This window comes from Penicillium malachiteum (genome assembly GCF_028827825.1).
Source record: "Penicillium malachiteum strain IBT 17515 chromosome Unknown utg000002l:1.0-8849297.0:1.0-8852440.0, whole genome shotgun sequence".
Lineage (NCBI taxonomy): Eukaryota > Fungi > Ascomycota > Eurotiomycetes > Eurotiales > Aspergillaceae > Penicillium > Penicillium malachiteum.
In genome coordinates, this window is record NW_026643095.1 from 948,646 (window position 1) to 966,962 (window position 18,317).

The window sequence follows — 18,317 nt, forward strand, 5'->3', positions numbered from 1 at the left end:
TATACAAAGAATTTAAACACAAAAGCGGTCGCTATCGAGACCTAGACGGACATCGCATGAGAATCCTCTCACATATTTCTGCCTTCCTCACCACCTGGGCACCTGGGCACCAGCACTGAGTTGACACTTACATCTGTTACTAGTACTATATGTATATTACTAGTATTGTTGACATACATTTAAGTTAAAATTCAGCATTTGAAATTCAACTTGAAGTTTCTACTAGTACCTAGTACTAGGTAGCACATGCAGAGTTGAGACTGGCGTCTAACATTCAAATGTTCAAGTGTTGAAAGCTTATTTGAACTTCTCTCGCTCAAGTGCTGTTCCCAAAATTCTGCCAGTGGGCATCAATTCACATTTTGTGACTTCAAGGATCTTCACTGGCGGTCCATACTATAGCCCTGGAGCCATATCTTCTATTCAAATATTGTCAGAAGACACAGTACTGCCATAATAATCTTCCAAGTCTTTTGGACTGTCTTGTTCTGGTCACTGGAAACTGGACAGAAAATTTAAATTCCATCAGATGCTGTATTCAAATGTTGTGGATCGGATATCATCAAGATTTAAATGCACATATGACATCTGGATAGCTACACTCGGTACAGCCACCTCAAGTGCTGGGGACATTGATTCGAGTCTGTAGCTACATAGACCTCTTTTTCTACTTGGGTTACAGTGGCTTTTCGAGTTTTCTCGGCGTCTGGCAGAATACTCAGAGACCATAGCCAATAGACTATATTTTTTGGTTTATTACATCTAAACATGAATGTATCCCGCTTTATTTAGCTATCTCGTACTTCTAGTTTAGATATCTCTCACTTTAGATATCTATGGGGTTACCAGGGGCCTATGTCTAACTATATTTATAGTAGCTAGCCTTCCCCTCCAGGGATTCATATAGTTCACCCTGTAGGTACTTATATACAAAGAGGTGTCGGTCATTAGTCATTTGTACATAGATCAATGACACTGACTCGGACTGAGCCCTGTACTTAAGTATGTGAACATACCTATCTGAGAGGATGTGGACACATCTAGCCAACATTTGAACTCAAGTGCTTGAAGCACTCGCGTGCTGAGGGGATACCTAGGTACCTCTCCCAATCTCAAATGCTCGCTGCTTCACTAGTAGTGTCGCGCGAAGTGCGGCGTGAGGACTTGTTTGTAGCTACTGGCACATCCAAAGAGATATGTACCTATGAAATCAACCCCAGAGCATCATGATAATTAACACCATTTCCAACGTGAACGTGGAACATTTTGAAGAAGTTACTTACAAACTCGCTAAGGTTCATAATAAGCACAACATGTGAGCACTTACACATCATATATTCGATTCCTCAGTTACACAATGGATGTCAATTATTCTACAAAGAGGACAAGAAGTGCCAACATGCCCTCGCAAATCACTCGAAGATAAATAAAACCCTGAAAGCACTTGGACAAAAGGAATGTCCTATCCAGGAAGTACCTTCAGTTCACTCCTTATCCAAAGGACCAACATGCAAGCCCCTATAACCCGGAATCCATCGATAAGCAAGCATCTCCGGATCCAGCGACTCAGACAAGGGATTATCAACTTGCATATCATGCTCCGGGGAAAGGTGTCCCATATTATAAGAAAGGGCACGACGAATAAACTTAGCAAAAGTATGCTGGTAGTCCATATTCGTCGTAGCCACGAACCTATCCAAGACTTGCAGGTTGATCGCACAGTTACGCATGATCAGCTCATCCGATTGACGACCTAGCTTTTGGGCTAGAATCAGGAAGATAAATGTGGATTGGAGGAAGTAGGTTCCGAAGAATCTGTACATCAGACATAGTCGAGGGTCCACTCGTAAGACGTATCGTGCAACCTGTCAAGATCGTTAGTATAGTAATTGACGGTTGTTCGAGCATGTAATGTAGCGCTGCTTGTGGATTCAAGTTCTTGATTACTTACATTTGCACATGCCGCGGCGTGTTCGCCGGCTGTCAGGAAATCCAAGGATGCTTGCCACGTATGATCCTTGTACATGCGAACGATATCCATCGGGCCATGGAGAAGTATGAACATGCAGTGGTACATATGCAGACCATAGTAGGCAACTTTAGGGATCTCTGGTGGTGGAGACAAGTCGCATTCCGGGTTTGCAATTGTGGGGAAGTCCCGGCCAACCAGTAACGTGAAGGATTCATACCACTGTCCCAAATTTTGAAGAATATTTGACTTGATTTCAGCAATAAAAGCCTTATTCTTGTTGAAAGTTGGGTGTTCGCAAATAAAGCGATGTTCCAGAATCTCGCCTAGTATTCTATTTCCAGGTTAGATATCGTATAATAACCCCTTGGTGGAACGTAGAACATACTTCGACAAAGGAAGATAGATTCCAAGCATATCTAGACTGATCACACGATAACCTATCGTGTTCCCATTGATGAGAGTCTCTGAAGTACTCAGCAGCCTCCCCGGCATCACCCAGACTGTATCAGGGGATGGTATTGGGAGGAGTTGACATTCCTGATCTGGAATGTATGGGCGTTCATTGAATGATAGTGCCACATGTCTATCAATGATAAAGGTTGCCCACCATAACCTAATAGAAATACATGAGCAAGAGAGTAATCAAGATGGATATCATAGATTCGCACACCTTCTCCTTTCCTCTCGCTCATCTTCAGTAAATTCCGACAGGTCTTTGTACACCTGAAGCTCCTGCACCACAAACTTGAGAAATGCGAGCCAATAATGTAGACTTGACTCCACTGATTGCTCACTGGGTGAGATACTTGTCATAATGAACGCAGTCAAGGCATCATCGAAGACATGCTTTGCATCTGGCAATGTTCTGGGATGGAAAAAACTGGTCAATTTATCAAATAAATACCGGCCCAGAGCAGCCCGTTCTTTTGAAGTCGATTCCGGTAGAGTAGAGGACTCATCGGATGGCATAAAACAGGCAACACCTATGAATGTCATGTTAATTGAGCCCATGTCTGTCTGGATATTAGGACATACATAGCATCGAAAGTAGAAGGGTTGGCTCAGTTGGTCGTGGAGCATGCTGATTCAGTAATCGCTCTTTTCGGACGAGAAGAGCATGAAATTCCTGATTGGGTGATGTATAAAAATGCTCTAGAAGCCGACAGGCTTCGTAGCGTGTAAGATGTACAGTAGAGTTTCTGATCGCACATAGTAAATCATTAGTTCATAACGCAAGACTCGGAATGGACAATGCATATACCGTGCATGTTCTTTATCAGCTTTCAATATTGAGATGCCGCGGAGGCAGTCTAAAACCGGGTAATCCGGGGCATCCTATCCCCATTAGTACCAGGCTCCGAAAAGGAAGAAAACGTTTGAATCTTGGAAATGTTGCAGCTTACTGATAGAGTCACAGGGGATCGAGGCGAAAGATTCTTTGTGGATTTTCTGCCTCGTTTTTTAATCGGTCGATCTGATGTGCATCGAATCCCCAGACCTTGAATAGAACGGTTAAGAGATGATCCATCGAAGCCGAAAAAAGCGGGGACATACGCTTGCACCGCACACACCCCTGAGGCTGTGGAGAGCACTTCAGTTTGTGCCCATGACACTGGTCGCATGCAGACTCGGTCCTCTTTTCCATAGCAAATGCATCGCCGTACACAGAGGGGTGAAATTGAGGATTGGGTTCAAAGAGGTGGAAACAGAGAGAAGACAGCCTCTTGTGGGACAGGCCAAGATGTTGATCATCACCGCCTTGGTGGCCGCAGTAAACCGGGGCTATGACGACGCCAATCTATTAAAAGAGAGTGATTGTTATGGTTTTATTCTTAATTGGAATCTCTTTGATGACTTGAAACTTTAGATGCGACATCTGGAATAGAAAATGTATAAAATTGAATCAATTGAGAGAACTGTCGGTGAATAGTCGGGTATTGTTTAACGATACTACTACTCCAGGCTATGTAGTAGGTTGACACGTGCATTGGCCAAACACAGAAATTCGCTGAATAAAATGAAAATAGATAATCATTAGGCACCTGATAGATATGTACTGTGGAGCGACTCGGAGCTTGAAACATTTTGAAGGTAAAAGTTATCGATTTGAGGACAACAATGCTAGGTATCAAAGACATGCCACAACGCCAGTAAACGTGAAATTAAGCAACAGGCCGTCAAATCGAATGGATTTGCCCATGGAATGCAGCAAGACCAAAACAAATATTGCAATATGTCTCCAAGATACATCAAGTACCAAATATAAATAGTTGCAGGTTCGCAACTCGAAGCGCAAGTCGCTGATAAATGACATAAAAACGAAGAAAAGAAAAGAAAAACCCAATGGTGCCATCTTTTGAACCAGCCGTTAAAAAAATAGCAGCCCAAAACGCGTAAGGAAAAGGTGGAAAGTGGAGTGAAATGGAGTGGGCGTGGATGAGATGTTCATCGAGTCCAGCCTTGTATAGGAGCCCTGCAGCAAGGGCATCATAAAGTGAGTGACTCTCATACCAACCCAAAAGAGTGAATTAGAAGAATTGAATGATGCAGAGTTTGGTAACGAATGCGCAAATGAGGATCATCAGATCGGGATATAAAAGAGCAACCAAGAAAGCCCAGCAAACGACCAGTGCCCAGGGGTAATCGAACATAAACAGAAAAATAAAGGAAAGATGCGACTTCCTTCGAAGTGGACGTAACAACACTATGCGAATGTCTAGGCACTAGGCGAGAGTTAAGGGGTCAAGGCGGAAGACATGTACAGGATTGCCAATGTGCCAGACGCAAGAGGACGAAACCAAACTCCTAAGCGCGAAAAAAAAAGCCAGAGCAAGCTCTGACACGAAGAGAGCAAATGAAAATCACGAAATAATTTGCTCTTTCGGGAATTACATCTCTTAAAGTGTTTTGCTTTTTTGTTATTGAGTAGCAGGGGCTTTCATGACCACTCTACCATTGGCTCGCTTGTATGCCATTTCCACGCCAAGGTCGGCCATCAAGGCTGCACGACTCTCGGCAGAGAAGTCTCGGTAAGCGTTGGGGTGTGGCTCCGTGTCCGGTCGCATGCCATTCTGCATTGAGCGATTGTCATAGCCGAATGAATCTTCATGAGAACGTTTGGTACCAGTCGGGCCTGAATGATATAGCATATGCTTTCCTGCAAAGGAATCGTATCCTCCGGGACTGGGTGGTATACTTTCAATTGAGGGTTGTATATTGGCATATTCGCTGGACAAGGACTTCATTGCCGAAATTCCAACATGGCCCATGGTAGGGGTCTGATCGTGGCGTATCATGTGTGGTGGTGGAAGGTATTGTGTTGGATCTTGGATCATGTATGGTGTGGGCTTCGGCGCTTCCACGCGGTATGCGCTCATGTTGTTTTTAGGGTAACCATTCTGCATTTGTGGTGCCATCGGATAACCTGATGGTGTTGCCTCGTATTCTGAAATGGCGGAGGGATGTCGAATATTAGCATATCCAGTATGCGGTGAGTACATTCCACCACCTGCAATGGGAGGAGGAGTAGGCGGCATATGAGGAGCAGGGTAATGAGTTGGTGTTGACCCAAAGGAAAGATGTGACTGGTATGAGGGAGTGTTGGTGTGCGCCATTTGAGCCGGTGGCATGGGTCGCTGGTAAGGGGGGCGGGCATTGGAAGCCATAATCGGGTGCTGAAGGTCGCCGTTGAATCTCTGGTCCGAAGCCATATGGTGTTTCCATGTTGCTAGTGTTGCTATTCGATCGAGGTCGTTCCACTGTCTGTGCCACATAGCGATCTGGTGTTGAGTATCGGTCGGATCGTGCATATACACCCCCATTCCTCTCCTCATCGTAATCATATTCCTCATCGCGCTTGTCACCACGACGTCTCATGCGAACATCGCGACGAATGCGAACACGACATCCTTGCTCCGCAATAACACGACTCAACGAGGTGCTAGTAGCGAGATGAGGGAACTTCTTCGCACTGTAGACAGTGAAAGGAACTGACTTCACCTCGAGCCTAAAGTGAAGGTATGCTTGAGGCGATCCTGGCTTTCCTGTGTTGTTGCGGGTTATTTGGTTAGGAAGGGGCATGTTCGAATCCTTGTCCGCATCCTTGGCCTCCTTAATTTCCTCATAAAGATGGAAGCTTAACCTGTAGCGACCCTCGTGACGAACTGATAAGTCGGGAAAGATAAAATAACCAGCTTGGGAGGGGCGATCGAGATAGGCCACACCGGCGACTGGCACACCAGTCAATACAGGACACGAGGCAGGACCAGCCATACGTCCGTGAGCCATGGGACGAGCAGTGTCCAAGGTTGCATAAAGGAAGAAATTGGCATTGTAGGCGAAGGTGATATCGGTTTGAGGTTGGTCAAGACCCGGTTCAGATTCGAAGATGCGCAATTCCACTACCGGTGGCGGATCAACAGGACGTCGGTCGGCAGAAGCTAGTTACAAGGTCAGCGAACCAGAAAAGTTGCGCATTCAAGGAAGACTTACACTTAGCTCCAGCACCACATGCTCTGGCCCGTTCAGGCTGTTGCATCACCGTCAATCTATATGTGATTTGTTTACCCTCACGGGTGATCCGAGTGGTGAACGAGTCGGTCTCGTTCGGAGGCGGCATCATGGGAGGTCGAGTCGCCATTTTGATCGATGTTGAATTTCAATCAGTGTTCCCCTTTTTTTATTCCGTGCAGATATTCCAATATAGTGGTCAACCCTCGCTCTCACACTCTCTCTTTTCAACAAAATGTGCTATGGAAGCGACATCAGCAAATTGCCATGGCTTTTTGAATGGATGTAATTCGCAGATCGATGGGTGAAAATGGGTGATTTGAAGGGGGTAACTAGGAGTGATAATGGGCGACGTACAAAATCCAATCGAGTCGAATCCACGGGTCGAATAATCTCAGGCGATGAGCGCAAATGGAGGGACGCAAAAGACCAATGTTTCCTTGGTTCCGATCGATCGGGGGCCACGATCGTAGGGCGGTCAATGGAATGGTGTGACTAGGGTAAGATGAGAAGACAAGATAATTTCCAGGAGAAAGAATGATGTCTGTATAAAATCAGTCTACCCCGAAAGTTCTGGGGGAGGATGAATAGAGGGAAAAGAAGGAAGTAGGGGAGAGAGGGGGAAAGTGACGGGTTCTCTCTCTAGTCTCTTTAGTCTCTCTAGTCGTGACTCGCGGAGTACGGAGTCCTTGTATGAGCCACGACGGTAAGGATCTTGTACCTTGGATGTATTATAACGCCCCCACTGTTCTTTTTTAGTTATAGCTCTTGAGTATTGGAGATATACTCCTTGGAATGATAAAATGGAGTGATTTTGATTTATTCTTGTTAAATGCTACTTTTTTGTTTCTATTGAGATCCGGTATGTGAGTTCGATCTGGTATGTATTATTGTTGAAGTCATAAGATTCCTGTATAAAAGAATTATATGAATCATAATAAATTATTATAATAATGATGATAATTATTATAATAAATTCTAGGTAGATAAAATAAATAAAAATAAAAATAAAAATAAAAACATCTAAAAAAGACATAAAATACACAATCAAAACGGATAAATTTCGGGGCTGTCGAATCCTCTTCTCTGTTATCAGGGATCTGCGGTTTCACTCTCTCGCTCTCCACTCAACTTAACCCTTAAGTCTCCAACTTTCTCCTCTTTTTTTCACTGTTTGCTCAATCTGTTCTAGCGGGAGTTCTTAGGGCTCCTTCGTGTGCAGCCGTTACCCGAATCACAAGTGCTCCGCTTGTCTTTTCCCCCGAATCCTGTTCTGTGGTCCTTGGAACCCGGAACCACTGGACTCGTAGATCCCCGAGAGGGTCCATTGAATACATTCTTCTCGATCTGGACCTGGATTATCCTCCCCCAACTTTTTTTGATGCCCGTTATCCCAGTCCAACGGACCGGTGTAGTTATCCCTGACCACCACGATCTTGACAATATGCATGTATATGCTCGATGTGATTAATATTGGTTCAGGAGATTTTTTATTTTGAGTGGACTTTTAATTCCCTCCCTCCGACTCCGAGTCAAAGCCCTCCAGGGAGACATATCTCAACCGATGCCGTCATTTCCCGTCGAAGATCTGGGCATTTGTTTTCCGGCTGACGTGGTTGCAGGCATTAGGCCATTACCATGTATGACACATGATGCAAACAATTAAAATACGTTGATATGTCCAGAACCTTTTCGACCTTTTCGCTTTTTGTCCAGAACATAAGATGCTGGTTCTAAATTATGAAGTTATGGTACAGCGTTTATCCCCCAACACTGAAGGTCCCCCCTTCACCTTGAAATATCACCCCAGACCGTGACATTCTCGCTTGAACTAGTCCAGCCGAGCTTGGTATTTCTCCTCGACACCTCATCTTGGCGGTCCAAGTGCATTTCCGCTCTGGCCAATTGCTCACAACAAAGTGGAGGTCCCCGAATTCACTAGACGATTTCTGTCCAAGCGGGAGCTTTGCCAGTTGTTCCATTGGCCCCACCTATAAGCCTTGATGCCGCAAATTCTGATCTGCGATGTTTTTCTTTTGTGGATTCTGTTTTCTTTTTCCAAATCCCTCACAAGATACCCTCTTTTCATTATCATATGTCCCCCCTCAGTTACTCCGTACATTCACTAGCGAACAGCGCGCACACCAGAAGCCTCTTTCGGCAAGTTTTGGCCCCCTTTGCGTGGTTTTTCTTTTTAGCTGCATTAAATAACCGCCTAGGGCTGGTTTCTGGACTGTTTCCAGGCTATTTCCAAGCCGCTTGACTAGGGTTACTCCGTACAGAGGATCAGATTATCTTGACTTCGTAATCTGACGTTACCACACCATAAAACACACGGCCCCTTCACCTCCACCCAACTTTTTCAATAATTAAAATAAAATAAATAAATACCGTTCGTAGAATAATTTTGAAAATATCCCACTGGTGTACTCTTCAAATCTTCTCATCGGGAATCTCTTATCCCCCACTCAGACGGTCCGCACCGTAAAGCCACCGCCCCATTCGGACCAATGTTTCACGCACACGGGAATCGAGACTATCGAAAAAAAGGAAGGTGGTGTTGAGTCTTATGCAGAGTAGAAAGGCGTTTTTAGTCCTGCGCCTGCAACATTTGAATGGTGTGTTTTAACAGGTTAACAATTTAGCACCTAGCAGAGATCATGGAGGTATTATCCGTACTTCGTACTTTTTTTACAGACATCTGGACATAGCATTTGAGTGGAGCTAGGCCTCTCTATTTTTTTGTTCACCTTTTAGTGACCTTTTAGTGACCCTAAATGTCTTACATGGCTTAACTCCCCGATATACAAATAGACACCCACTTTCTCCACGCCTTCAAGGTCCTCTGTTATCCACCAAAGGGTCTCATGGGGGATTCTCTCGGGGAAAACGGAGAAGAATCAAGCTTCAAGTTACGGGAGAAGATCCTTTCACGGAGATTCTTATGGAAAATCATCTCCGGCGGCTTTTTACCGTGTTTGATAACGGGATAAATCCGATTATATCGACATGTGCTGCACGGAGCACCCATGGACTCGAGTACGGGATACTGTATGTGGTATCGAAGTCCTTTTTGTCTTATATTCATCATCGCTAGTATTTTCCTACATAAGATGCAAAACAAATGAAATCATGATGATGTGCTCTGGGATTATCTGCACCATAACGGTCCGGACAAGTCGATCATGATGGGTCCAATATGGAGTAGTCCATATTAGTATGAACACCGTGACCGCGCCATCTAATTAATTTCGAATCATCACCCCCAGAGTACTCCGAGTCCGTGCTCCGAGTCCGTGTCTAGGTACTATTCTAGTAAGTCATGAGTTCGGACTACTCTGAACAGAGTACCGAGCTGAATACGAAGGAATATTCAGGCACATTTCCCACGTGGATGATTCTTCAAGGGTAATGATCCTTCAAGTGGATGAAACAAGGCATAAAATTCACGAAATTCCTGTTGTTTAGTCCGTTTAGTCCAAGGATTTCAGTTTCGGGATCGACGAGCAATAGCGGAACCCAATAATTTCCCCCATGTCGCCTCCGTTAGCCCTGGAGCACTTTAGCAGCACTAGATCGCCATTCCAGAAGGATTCGCTAAAGGATCAGGGGGGGGGCAACGCGTTTCTTGGCAAGGGAAATTGATTATGAATTGAAATTTCCCCCCCTGTGTAAATCACTGTAAATCAATGCACTCGGGGCGTTACCAATATACGATCCACTCAATTAGCCTCTTTGAAGGGCGTCGTATCATTGTTAACTGTCGCTAGTTTATTTATTATGCATTTTATTTGTATCAGATGTGAGTGTTAACGGGTTTCTCCGTTTCGGGCCCGAGACCCCCTTTGTCACAGGCTTTAATCCCAATTTTTCCCTATTAAACGAATGTACCTTGTAGCTACGGAGCACTCCGTCTATTTTGTCTACGAAGTAGTCATTTATCAATTCCTTTCGACTACTTGTCTCCATATTTAGTTCTTTATTCGTTGGATGTGATGCAAGTATGGTCAGGTGAGAAGATCAATATGCAAGTAAATTGACCGGCCCCATTTTAGTCCATTTTTAGTGTGGTTGATCATAAACATCCTGGTGGGTATGAAATAGGCAGGAGGATTCCTCCCGAGGTCTGGATTTTCATTTGATCGGTTTCTTGTTCGCTGCTCCTTTTTCCAGCCACAGGTGTTGAAGATTAGGATATGCAAGGTAGGTTCAACGGTCTCCGGCTGCCATGGCCCCCATCACCTATAACACTGGTAGTTTAAGGATCTTGGCCTCGCTCCCGAGTTGCAGAAACTTGAAATCAGGTTCTTTCTCCTCTGCGCACGGAATAATTCGTCTGAGAATACTCTATTATGCTTTGCATCCAAGCATTTCAATATAAGTTCTAATTTCAACATGTCCCGTACCAAACTCGGCAGCAACTCGGCATGAACAGATATTCAAGACTCCCTCTTTTTACTCCATATTGATTTTCTCCTATTACGGAGAATGGTCTCCGGAGTGCGTACGGAGTAGGACTCCATAATTCATGCTAAATCCTTGCTATCCACAGACCGCTATTTACCATAACCACGTGGATGAACAGGTAAATCCACTCAGCGCCGCGGCTAGAAGTGACGGTGACATCAGATAGAGATATGATCGGCATACATTTGTACATTTGCACATTTGAGAAACAAAGAATTCAAAGAATTTTTACTAACAGGGTAATTTACAAGCTCCCGGCCCTGCTCCGATAATTTCTACTTTTTCACTGTATAGTGCAAAGATCTATCCATTTCAGGTCTACTCCGTACTCTCTAGGCGAGTCAGGGCATTAAACGATTATTCATCACATGGCCACGATTCACAACGATACATCCTATAGCCCTACCAATATGGTTAGTCCTGCGAGCTCTTTGTTTAGTCTCTCTTTGTACGCATGCATCCTAGACGCCGTTGCTCGAATTAACCACTTATCACCCTGGTCGAGGGGTGGGAATCAACCTTGATCGCCTGATCCGTATACATACCGTATGTGCCATCGCCCGCATGAAATCACTCGAGACATGAAACCTAAACTCCAGGGCTGTGGCCCGATCACCAATATCAAGACTGGCACATCTCATATCATGTACGTAATACTAGCACATAGAGAGCTAGGTATGCTTTTTATAGGATCATAACTATTACCTAGGTAGCAAAGACCAGACGAGAACAGTATCATCTGAAGTACTCCGTACATAGTACACTGAGTTTCCTAATCTGCCCTTGATAACCCCATAACTACAGATAAAACCTCGCAAGGTATCTTTCTCTCGCGTGGAACTTGAGAACAGACCCTCCTTACGCCCGTTCTAGGCAGGACAGTGCGCACAACATAGCGTTTCAAGCTCGCTAATCCTCCACTATTATTCAGGGCTCAGGCCACGCTCCATGTGCGTGAATCGGAAAGTCCACAAACTGGAAGCTCGATGATCTCCGAGTCTTTCTCTCGCACAGAGCATGTTCGGCCGGGTTGTGGATTTGATTCGAGGATTCCAAATAGGTCGGACTCGGATGTGCTTCCTCATGGTGGGTACGGATCCGTTCTTGTAGGAATCAATGTGGGTTTAACTCCTCTGGCAAACATTATGATTTCAAATCTTGAAACTTGAAGTTGAGTTCAAGCTATGAGTTGAGATATTTTCAGACAGGGATGTTGTGCATTAGAATCACCGGCATAACTGAAGTGCTAGCGGTCAATGCATGTACCCGCCAACTGGTCAACATACTGAATCCTTAGAACTTCAATGTTACAATCAACTACAATCTAGACTTTCTTCAAATGTACATCATGATGTTAAGTTTGCTTATTTTTTTAGCTTCTTTTCGGGCTTAACTTGAAGCCGATCTAGATACTATTCCTCTGTAGTTCTAGAATCCAAATCTCAACTTGAACTTGAATATCATGTGTACTACTATGACAGTATATTTCAACGTTTGGAACTGAACTTGAACAACTTGAAGACGCGCTCTTCGGTGCCCAGCTGGGCTTTTCATCCCATGTAGTATTGAACCTTGAATAAAATTAATTATTTCAAGTATGAAATTAGATCAGAAGAAATAGACGTTCGGAAATAATAAACACTGTTATCCATAAAACTGAAGTATATACTAGATCTGATCCAATTGGGTAATCCCGAAGACTGATGTCACGGTCCCACGCGACATAACCGCAATTCCAGCTCTGAAGCTCTCCTCTGCTGCCACTCTTATGGATCTTCTATCTGTCCTACCTGGCTTCGCGACAAAACCCTATGCACATATATTGCCTCCATTAGAGCGCAGCAAAATCACCACCGTCGATCTAATCACCCTCGACACGCTCGAGATCGCGAAACGCGCCCATGTACCCCCCGCAGACGTCCGGCGGCTGTGTGTCGGGATTGTCGAGGCACTTCACGCCGACCTGGGCTTCGAGAAGACACAGACAAACATAAATACCGGCGACAGTGAACTGAGCTCCAGTATTAATCCGGAGACCGAGACGACTGCCCTTGGGCCCGCGACGAAGTTGCAGACGTCATGGAATTCGATCAGCACCTTGGACCCCACCATGGATGCGCTCTTAGGAGGTGGAATTCCAACGGGATACGTGACGGAGATAACAGGCGAGAGGTTTGTGCTGTTCATTTCATATCTAGCAGAATTATTTTCCTAATAAGAGTTCCCATCACAGCGGCAGTGGCAAGACTCAATTCCTGCTTAGCCTTCTTCTCGCCGTCCAGCTACCCAAACCACACGGGCTCCAGAAAAACGCGATTTACATCTCAACGGAGCACCCATTAGCCACGAATCGTCTCGAACAATTAATAGAATGTCATCCCTATCTCGCATCCCTCCCCGCAGACCAAGCACCAACCCTCCAGAACGTTCTATCCATCAACGCAATGGATTTGGAAACACAAGACCACATCCTCAATTACCAGCTCCCAGTCGCAATTGAAAGATATAACGTCGGGCTCGTGATAATGGACTCAATTACATCCAACTACCGCGCCGAACACACAAATCACAGCATGCTCGCCCTTTCCGCGCGATCCACCGAGCTCGCAAAACTAGGCCAGATGCTCCGTAATCTCGCCGTGAAAGAAAACATAGCCATCATCGTTGCAAACCAGGTCTCAGATCGATTTGAACCGATTGAAATCATCAACAATGATATGCCGTCTCGATCGGGGTTCCCAAGTACACAGGGTCAGGGTTTATCGATGCGTGAATCAGGCACTGCTTCTCCGCTGCACCGAAATAGACCAGATCTATTACCATCGACGCAGCAGTCTCCGTATGATGCTCCGTCTTCTTCATCACCTGCCTCATCGCAGTTTCCAATGCCAGACGATGACCAATTCGATGGCTCATATATCATCGGCAATGCAGCTCGAAATGATCTGATGAGTCTCCTGCATCAAGAACGATTTTTCACTGGATGGGGAGATAGTGTATATCGGACATCATCGCTGAAGACGCCAGCATTGGGATTCTTTTGGTCAACGCAGATTGCTTGTCGTATTGCGTTGAAGAAGCGGACTCACTCGATGTTTGTCCCGTGGGATGGTGCTTTTCCTTTATCTACGCCTTCAGAGCAAACGGCGAATCAAGAGATAAAGGGCTCTGAGAGTAAACCTGGATTTGCGTCTGCTAGGGAGACACATACCGGGGAACCTAAGTCTGAGTCTACGACTTCTGATGAGAAAGATACCGGTGGGAAGTCCCCTGTAGAGGTGTCATTGGAACAAGAACTTCAACTGGCAAGGTCACCTCCCCCTCCAGAGACTAGGACTATTACCAAACGGATAATGAAGGTGGTCTTTGCTCCGTGGACTGCGGGACCAGAGAAATCCCAGGAAGATGAAGCTGATGGGAAATCAAGGTCCATGAAAAGACGGGTGGATGAGGCAGAGTTTGAAATTTGGAAGGGAGGGTTACGAAGTATAGAATCCGATGATTGATTTTGGAATCTAAATGGATCTAGATGCTTGGAATTATGAGGGATATTTGCTTATCATGTGTTTATATCGAAGCACAGCGTGCGGAACAACTATTTTGACACCGACTCAATCATTTGACAGCTCATCTTTTTGAGATAAATGACAATATAGTTCAAAGACATAGATCTATATGACACGCGAGAACTAACAGTGGCCTAGCAGGATGAATTTTGAACTGTGATCAGACTGCTAGTACTTTAAGCATCTAGATTTACTAGTTATTCCCAATCTGCAAGGTGGTAAAAGCTAACGGGACGAATAAGATATTTACATGCCGTGACCACCATCTGTATGATATCAAATTACACTCTTCTCCACTTGGGCAGAGTTTAGACTATTCAGGTTGAGAACCTGGACTGCATCTCTTCATGCCAGTGCACCTCAGGATATCTTAAGTGCTCCAAATCCACCTGAATACTACATACTAATACTTGATTAATATAGAGAGGAACGAGTAAACCAGATCATAACTTCTAGTATAACATAACCATATTTCCTCATTCACCTTAGTATAAAGTAAAAATAGCAGATGTCGTGTGACCACCAATGAAGAGTAGCTAATATCCAATCTACCCCGCAAGTCTATGTAAGACTCTAACGGCTTTCTCGGATATCCAGATGTCTCAAGTACTCGAGTGCTGGACATCTGGATTTTCCTTGTTTTGTTCATCCTTCAACGTCACTCTTGCCACGGATCCACTCTTATTCAAGTTGGATCTGATCGATGTCTGGTTTCTTCATCTTACACTAACTAGCCCTCTACGAATTCCAACACTTAAATGTGAAGTGTTTCCGGAGTTTTGATTTCTATCCGGGCTTATACCCTAGCAGCATTTATTCAGATGGTTAAATATTGCTGCCTAAACGTCGAATGCTCCTAGCTGACGAAGCAGAATGCACCTACTATTTGGAAAACTACACTGAAAATACTGAGAACTTGGGGAGTTCACGAGAAACAGAGCATGGTATGAACCTATATCATGAATATATGGCAGAAGTCATCTCTATCATCATCAGTCTTGTTTTATTCCAAGACCCAGACCATTAACCAAGTTGCAAAACATATTCCACCCCGCTCTGCTCTTCACTGCTCAGTACAGGCCAACCCAGCTCCGAGTCACATCTCCCAAGAGATAGAAACAAACAGGAAACCAAGACAATCTAGTTAACAAGGAAAAGAGAGAAAAGGAGTTCTTGTAAGACAAGTACAACACAACCATCTTTTTCTTCATCTATTTCTCGCCGAAATCTTCATCAAGTTTGTGTATGCACACCACACATGTATAGACTAAAGATCACAGGATAAAAACAAAACTCGAAACCAGGCATCAATGAAAAAAAGCAGAACAACAAGATTTTTCGCTTCCGAGTCAGGAAAGAATGAGAGACACAAAAAAAGGAAAAGAATACATATCCTCATCTAGATCTTGGCAGGGCGAACTCCGACTCCGTTGGTGTTACGGTAGAACAGAACACCCTGGCTCTCACCCTTAGCACCCTCTGTAGGCTCAACCCACTGGCAAACACGGGCACTGGTCCACATGGCCTTGAAGAAGCCAGTCCAGCCGGTCTGAGCCTCAGTGCGGTAGTGGTCTCCCATAACACCCTTGATAGCCTCGCTGGCCTCATCGGCGTTGTAGAAGGGGATGTTGCTGACATAGTGGTGCAGAACGTGGGTCTCAATGATACCGTGGAAGATGTGACGACCGACGAAACCGAAGTCACGGTCAATGGTGGCAGCGGCGCCACGAGCGAAGTTCCAGACCTCAGGCTGGTAGTGGGGGAGGGTAGGATCAGTGTGCTGCAGGAAGGTAATGGCGACTACAAATAAACTGTTAGGGATTGCTGCTAAAAATACAGGACGCAAGTGAATGCAGGGTTAAGAACTTACCGAGCCAGTGGTTAACCCAGAGGTATGGGAGACCGTACCAGACGAGCAGGTTGATCCAGCCAAAGTTGGAGCCAATGAAGTACAGAAGGGAGCCGGTGAGGAAGAGACCCAGGTCACTCAGAGCGATGAGCTTGGCATCCTTAGCCTCGTACAGAGGGCTGGAGGTGTTGAAGTGGTTGACACCACCGAACCATCCGTTAGCCTTGCCAACACCGCGACCCTCAGGCTGCTTGGTGTGGTTGTTGTGCCCAGTGACGTTGATGAGCAGGTACAAGGGCCATCCGAACAGCTGCTGGAGGATCAGGTTGGTGGCAGTCATGATGGGGGTGTCCTCCATGAGCTCGCTGAGCTGGTGGATGGTCTTTCCAACGCGGGTGGCATATTGCTCACGAGTCTTGGGGACGAACACCATGTCACGGGCAATGTTACCGGTGGCCTTGTGGTGCTTGCCGTGGGAGATCTTCCAGGAGAAGTAAGGGACAAGCAGGAGAGAATGGCAGAACCAACCAACAGTGTCGTTCAGGACCTTAGAAGGAGAGAAGGCCTGGTGACCACACTCGTGGGCCAAAACCCAGACACCGGTACCGACCAAACCCTGGACAATGGTGTACAGGGTCCACAGAGCCACGCGAGCAGGCATGAAGGGAACAGTCTCGGGGGTGACATAGTTGTGGAAGAGGTAAAATATGGATCCCAGGATGGTGAAGTCCCGGAAGACATAGTACAGACTTGTGATGGCGGAGCGGTGGAAGCAGTGGGCGGGGATCGCATCACGAATCTGCTTAATGGTGAAGTCTGGGATCTTGAACTCGTTGCCATAGGTGTCCAGCATCTTAGAGTTCTCCTGGTCCGAAGCCATAGACGACAAGGATGTCGACGAAGGGGACTGACGAGGGCTGTCTAAGGGCGAAGCGGCCTCAGAGCTGGGGACCGAAGATTCGGTAGTGGGGTTGCGACGAAGCGCATTGCGCTTGGGGATAGCAGTGGATGACATTGTGAGGTACAGTTATATCGATGTTGGCAATCGATGGTGATTTATTATAACTTTTTGTGATTTTCCAAATCACACCCACGCAAAAATGTTGGGGAGGGATGGGACGTGTTCGACAGGAGAAATCCAAGCTCTATCACGCAAAGAAAAAAAAACCTGGATGAAGTGGGGTCATGGGTCAGTGTCATTCATATCGGACAGTCCGAGAGCGCATTCAAAACTTACGAGAATAAGAATAAGCGTGGGTTGCCCTTGGTTACACAGAGGAGCGATGGGAAGAAGGGAGACTACCTAGATGGATTCTAGGTAAAGAGGAATGAAGAGAGGGTTAAGAGAAACCAGAAAGGACCCGCAAAGGAAAAAAAGAAAAGAACCCCAGAAAAAAAAGGGAGAAAAGGGACAGGATGAAGAGAAGGAGTCGAGAAAAAAAAACCCTCCAAGAGACAACGAAATCCAGACCAACGGAGAAAGGGATCAATGTGTAATTTTTCAACCTTGGAATACATAATACACGATACGCGATACAAATCGGTATCCACTTCAGCCACCTGGGCAGGGGTCCGGCGTATCAACGGTATTGCTGATCTAATACTCTCCAGATTAAGATCAATCGATCTCAACATTTGAACTATATAATAACCTTGATTTATCAATATAGTCATTCTATTCCGTAACATTTGAATTTAAAGATAATCTGAAAGTTTTCTTTTTTCTTTATTTCAATTTTTTTTTCTCCTGCATGAACACCCGATCCTACATATCGAATCGCCACCGCTAGAACAATTAAACATTGGAGGAAAACTTCTCGGCCCCACCTAAGTGGTTCTTCAGGTCCCGCTAACAAAAAATGGGGAGATGGAGGAATATGTGGCGACTCGGCTCGATCCTCAACCTAATTGGGCCCTCAACATTACCCATTCCGACATTCAAGTTAATCTTGGA

At 45.3% G+C, this 18,317-nt stretch overlaps 4 protein-coding genes across 4 annotated transcripts; 1 reads left to right on the top strand and 3 right to left on the bottom strand.

The window, feature by feature from the left end:
• Window positions 1-1,484: 1,484 nt before the first annotated feature.
• On the bottom strand, window positions 1,485-2,968 carry N7483_003405 (fungal specific transcription factor domain-containing protein; the record flags this gene model as incomplete). The annotated part of the gene is made up of 5 exons (XM_057086842.1): window positions 1,485-1,865; window positions 1,952-2,303; window positions 2,358-2,585; window positions 2,643-2,837; window positions 2,877-2,968. The coding sequence occupies 5 exons, from the start codon at window positions 2,966-2,968 to the stop codon at window positions 1,485-1,487; spliced, it is 1,248 nt and encodes a 415-aa protein (XP_056946671.1).
• A 1,922-nt stretch (window positions 2,969-4,890) lies between these two features.
• veA (sexual development activator VeA) lies at window positions 4,891-6,611 on the bottom strand (the record flags this gene model as incomplete). Its single annotated transcript, XM_057086843.1, has 3 exons — window positions 4,891-5,751; window positions 5,786-6,411; window positions 6,464-6,611. 3 exons carry the CDS (start codon window positions 6,609-6,611, stop codon window positions 4,891-4,893), a joined length of 1,635 nt encoding a protein of 544 aa, XP_056946672.1.
• Window positions 6,612-12,716: 6,105 nt separating this feature from the next.
• N7483_003407 (putative DNA repair protein (Rad57)) lies at window positions 12,717-14,454 on the top strand (the record flags this gene model as incomplete). The annotated part of the gene is made up of 2 exons (XM_057086844.1): window positions 12,717-13,120; window positions 13,182-14,454. 2 exons carry the CDS (start codon window positions 12,717-12,719, stop codon window positions 14,452-14,454), a joined length of 1,677 nt encoding a protein of 558 aa, XP_056946673.1.
• Window positions 14,455-15,913: 1,459 nt separating this feature from the next.
• N7483_003408 (oleate delta-12 desaturase odeA) lies at window positions 15,914-17,378 on the bottom strand (the record flags this gene model as incomplete). The annotated part of the gene is made up of 2 exons (XM_057086845.1): window positions 15,914-16,314; window positions 16,385-17,378. The coding sequence occupies 2 exons, from the start codon at window positions 17,376-17,378 to the stop codon at window positions 15,914-15,916; spliced, it is 1,395 nt and encodes a 464-aa protein (XP_056946674.1).
• Window positions 17,379-18,317: the final 939 nt, after the last annotated feature.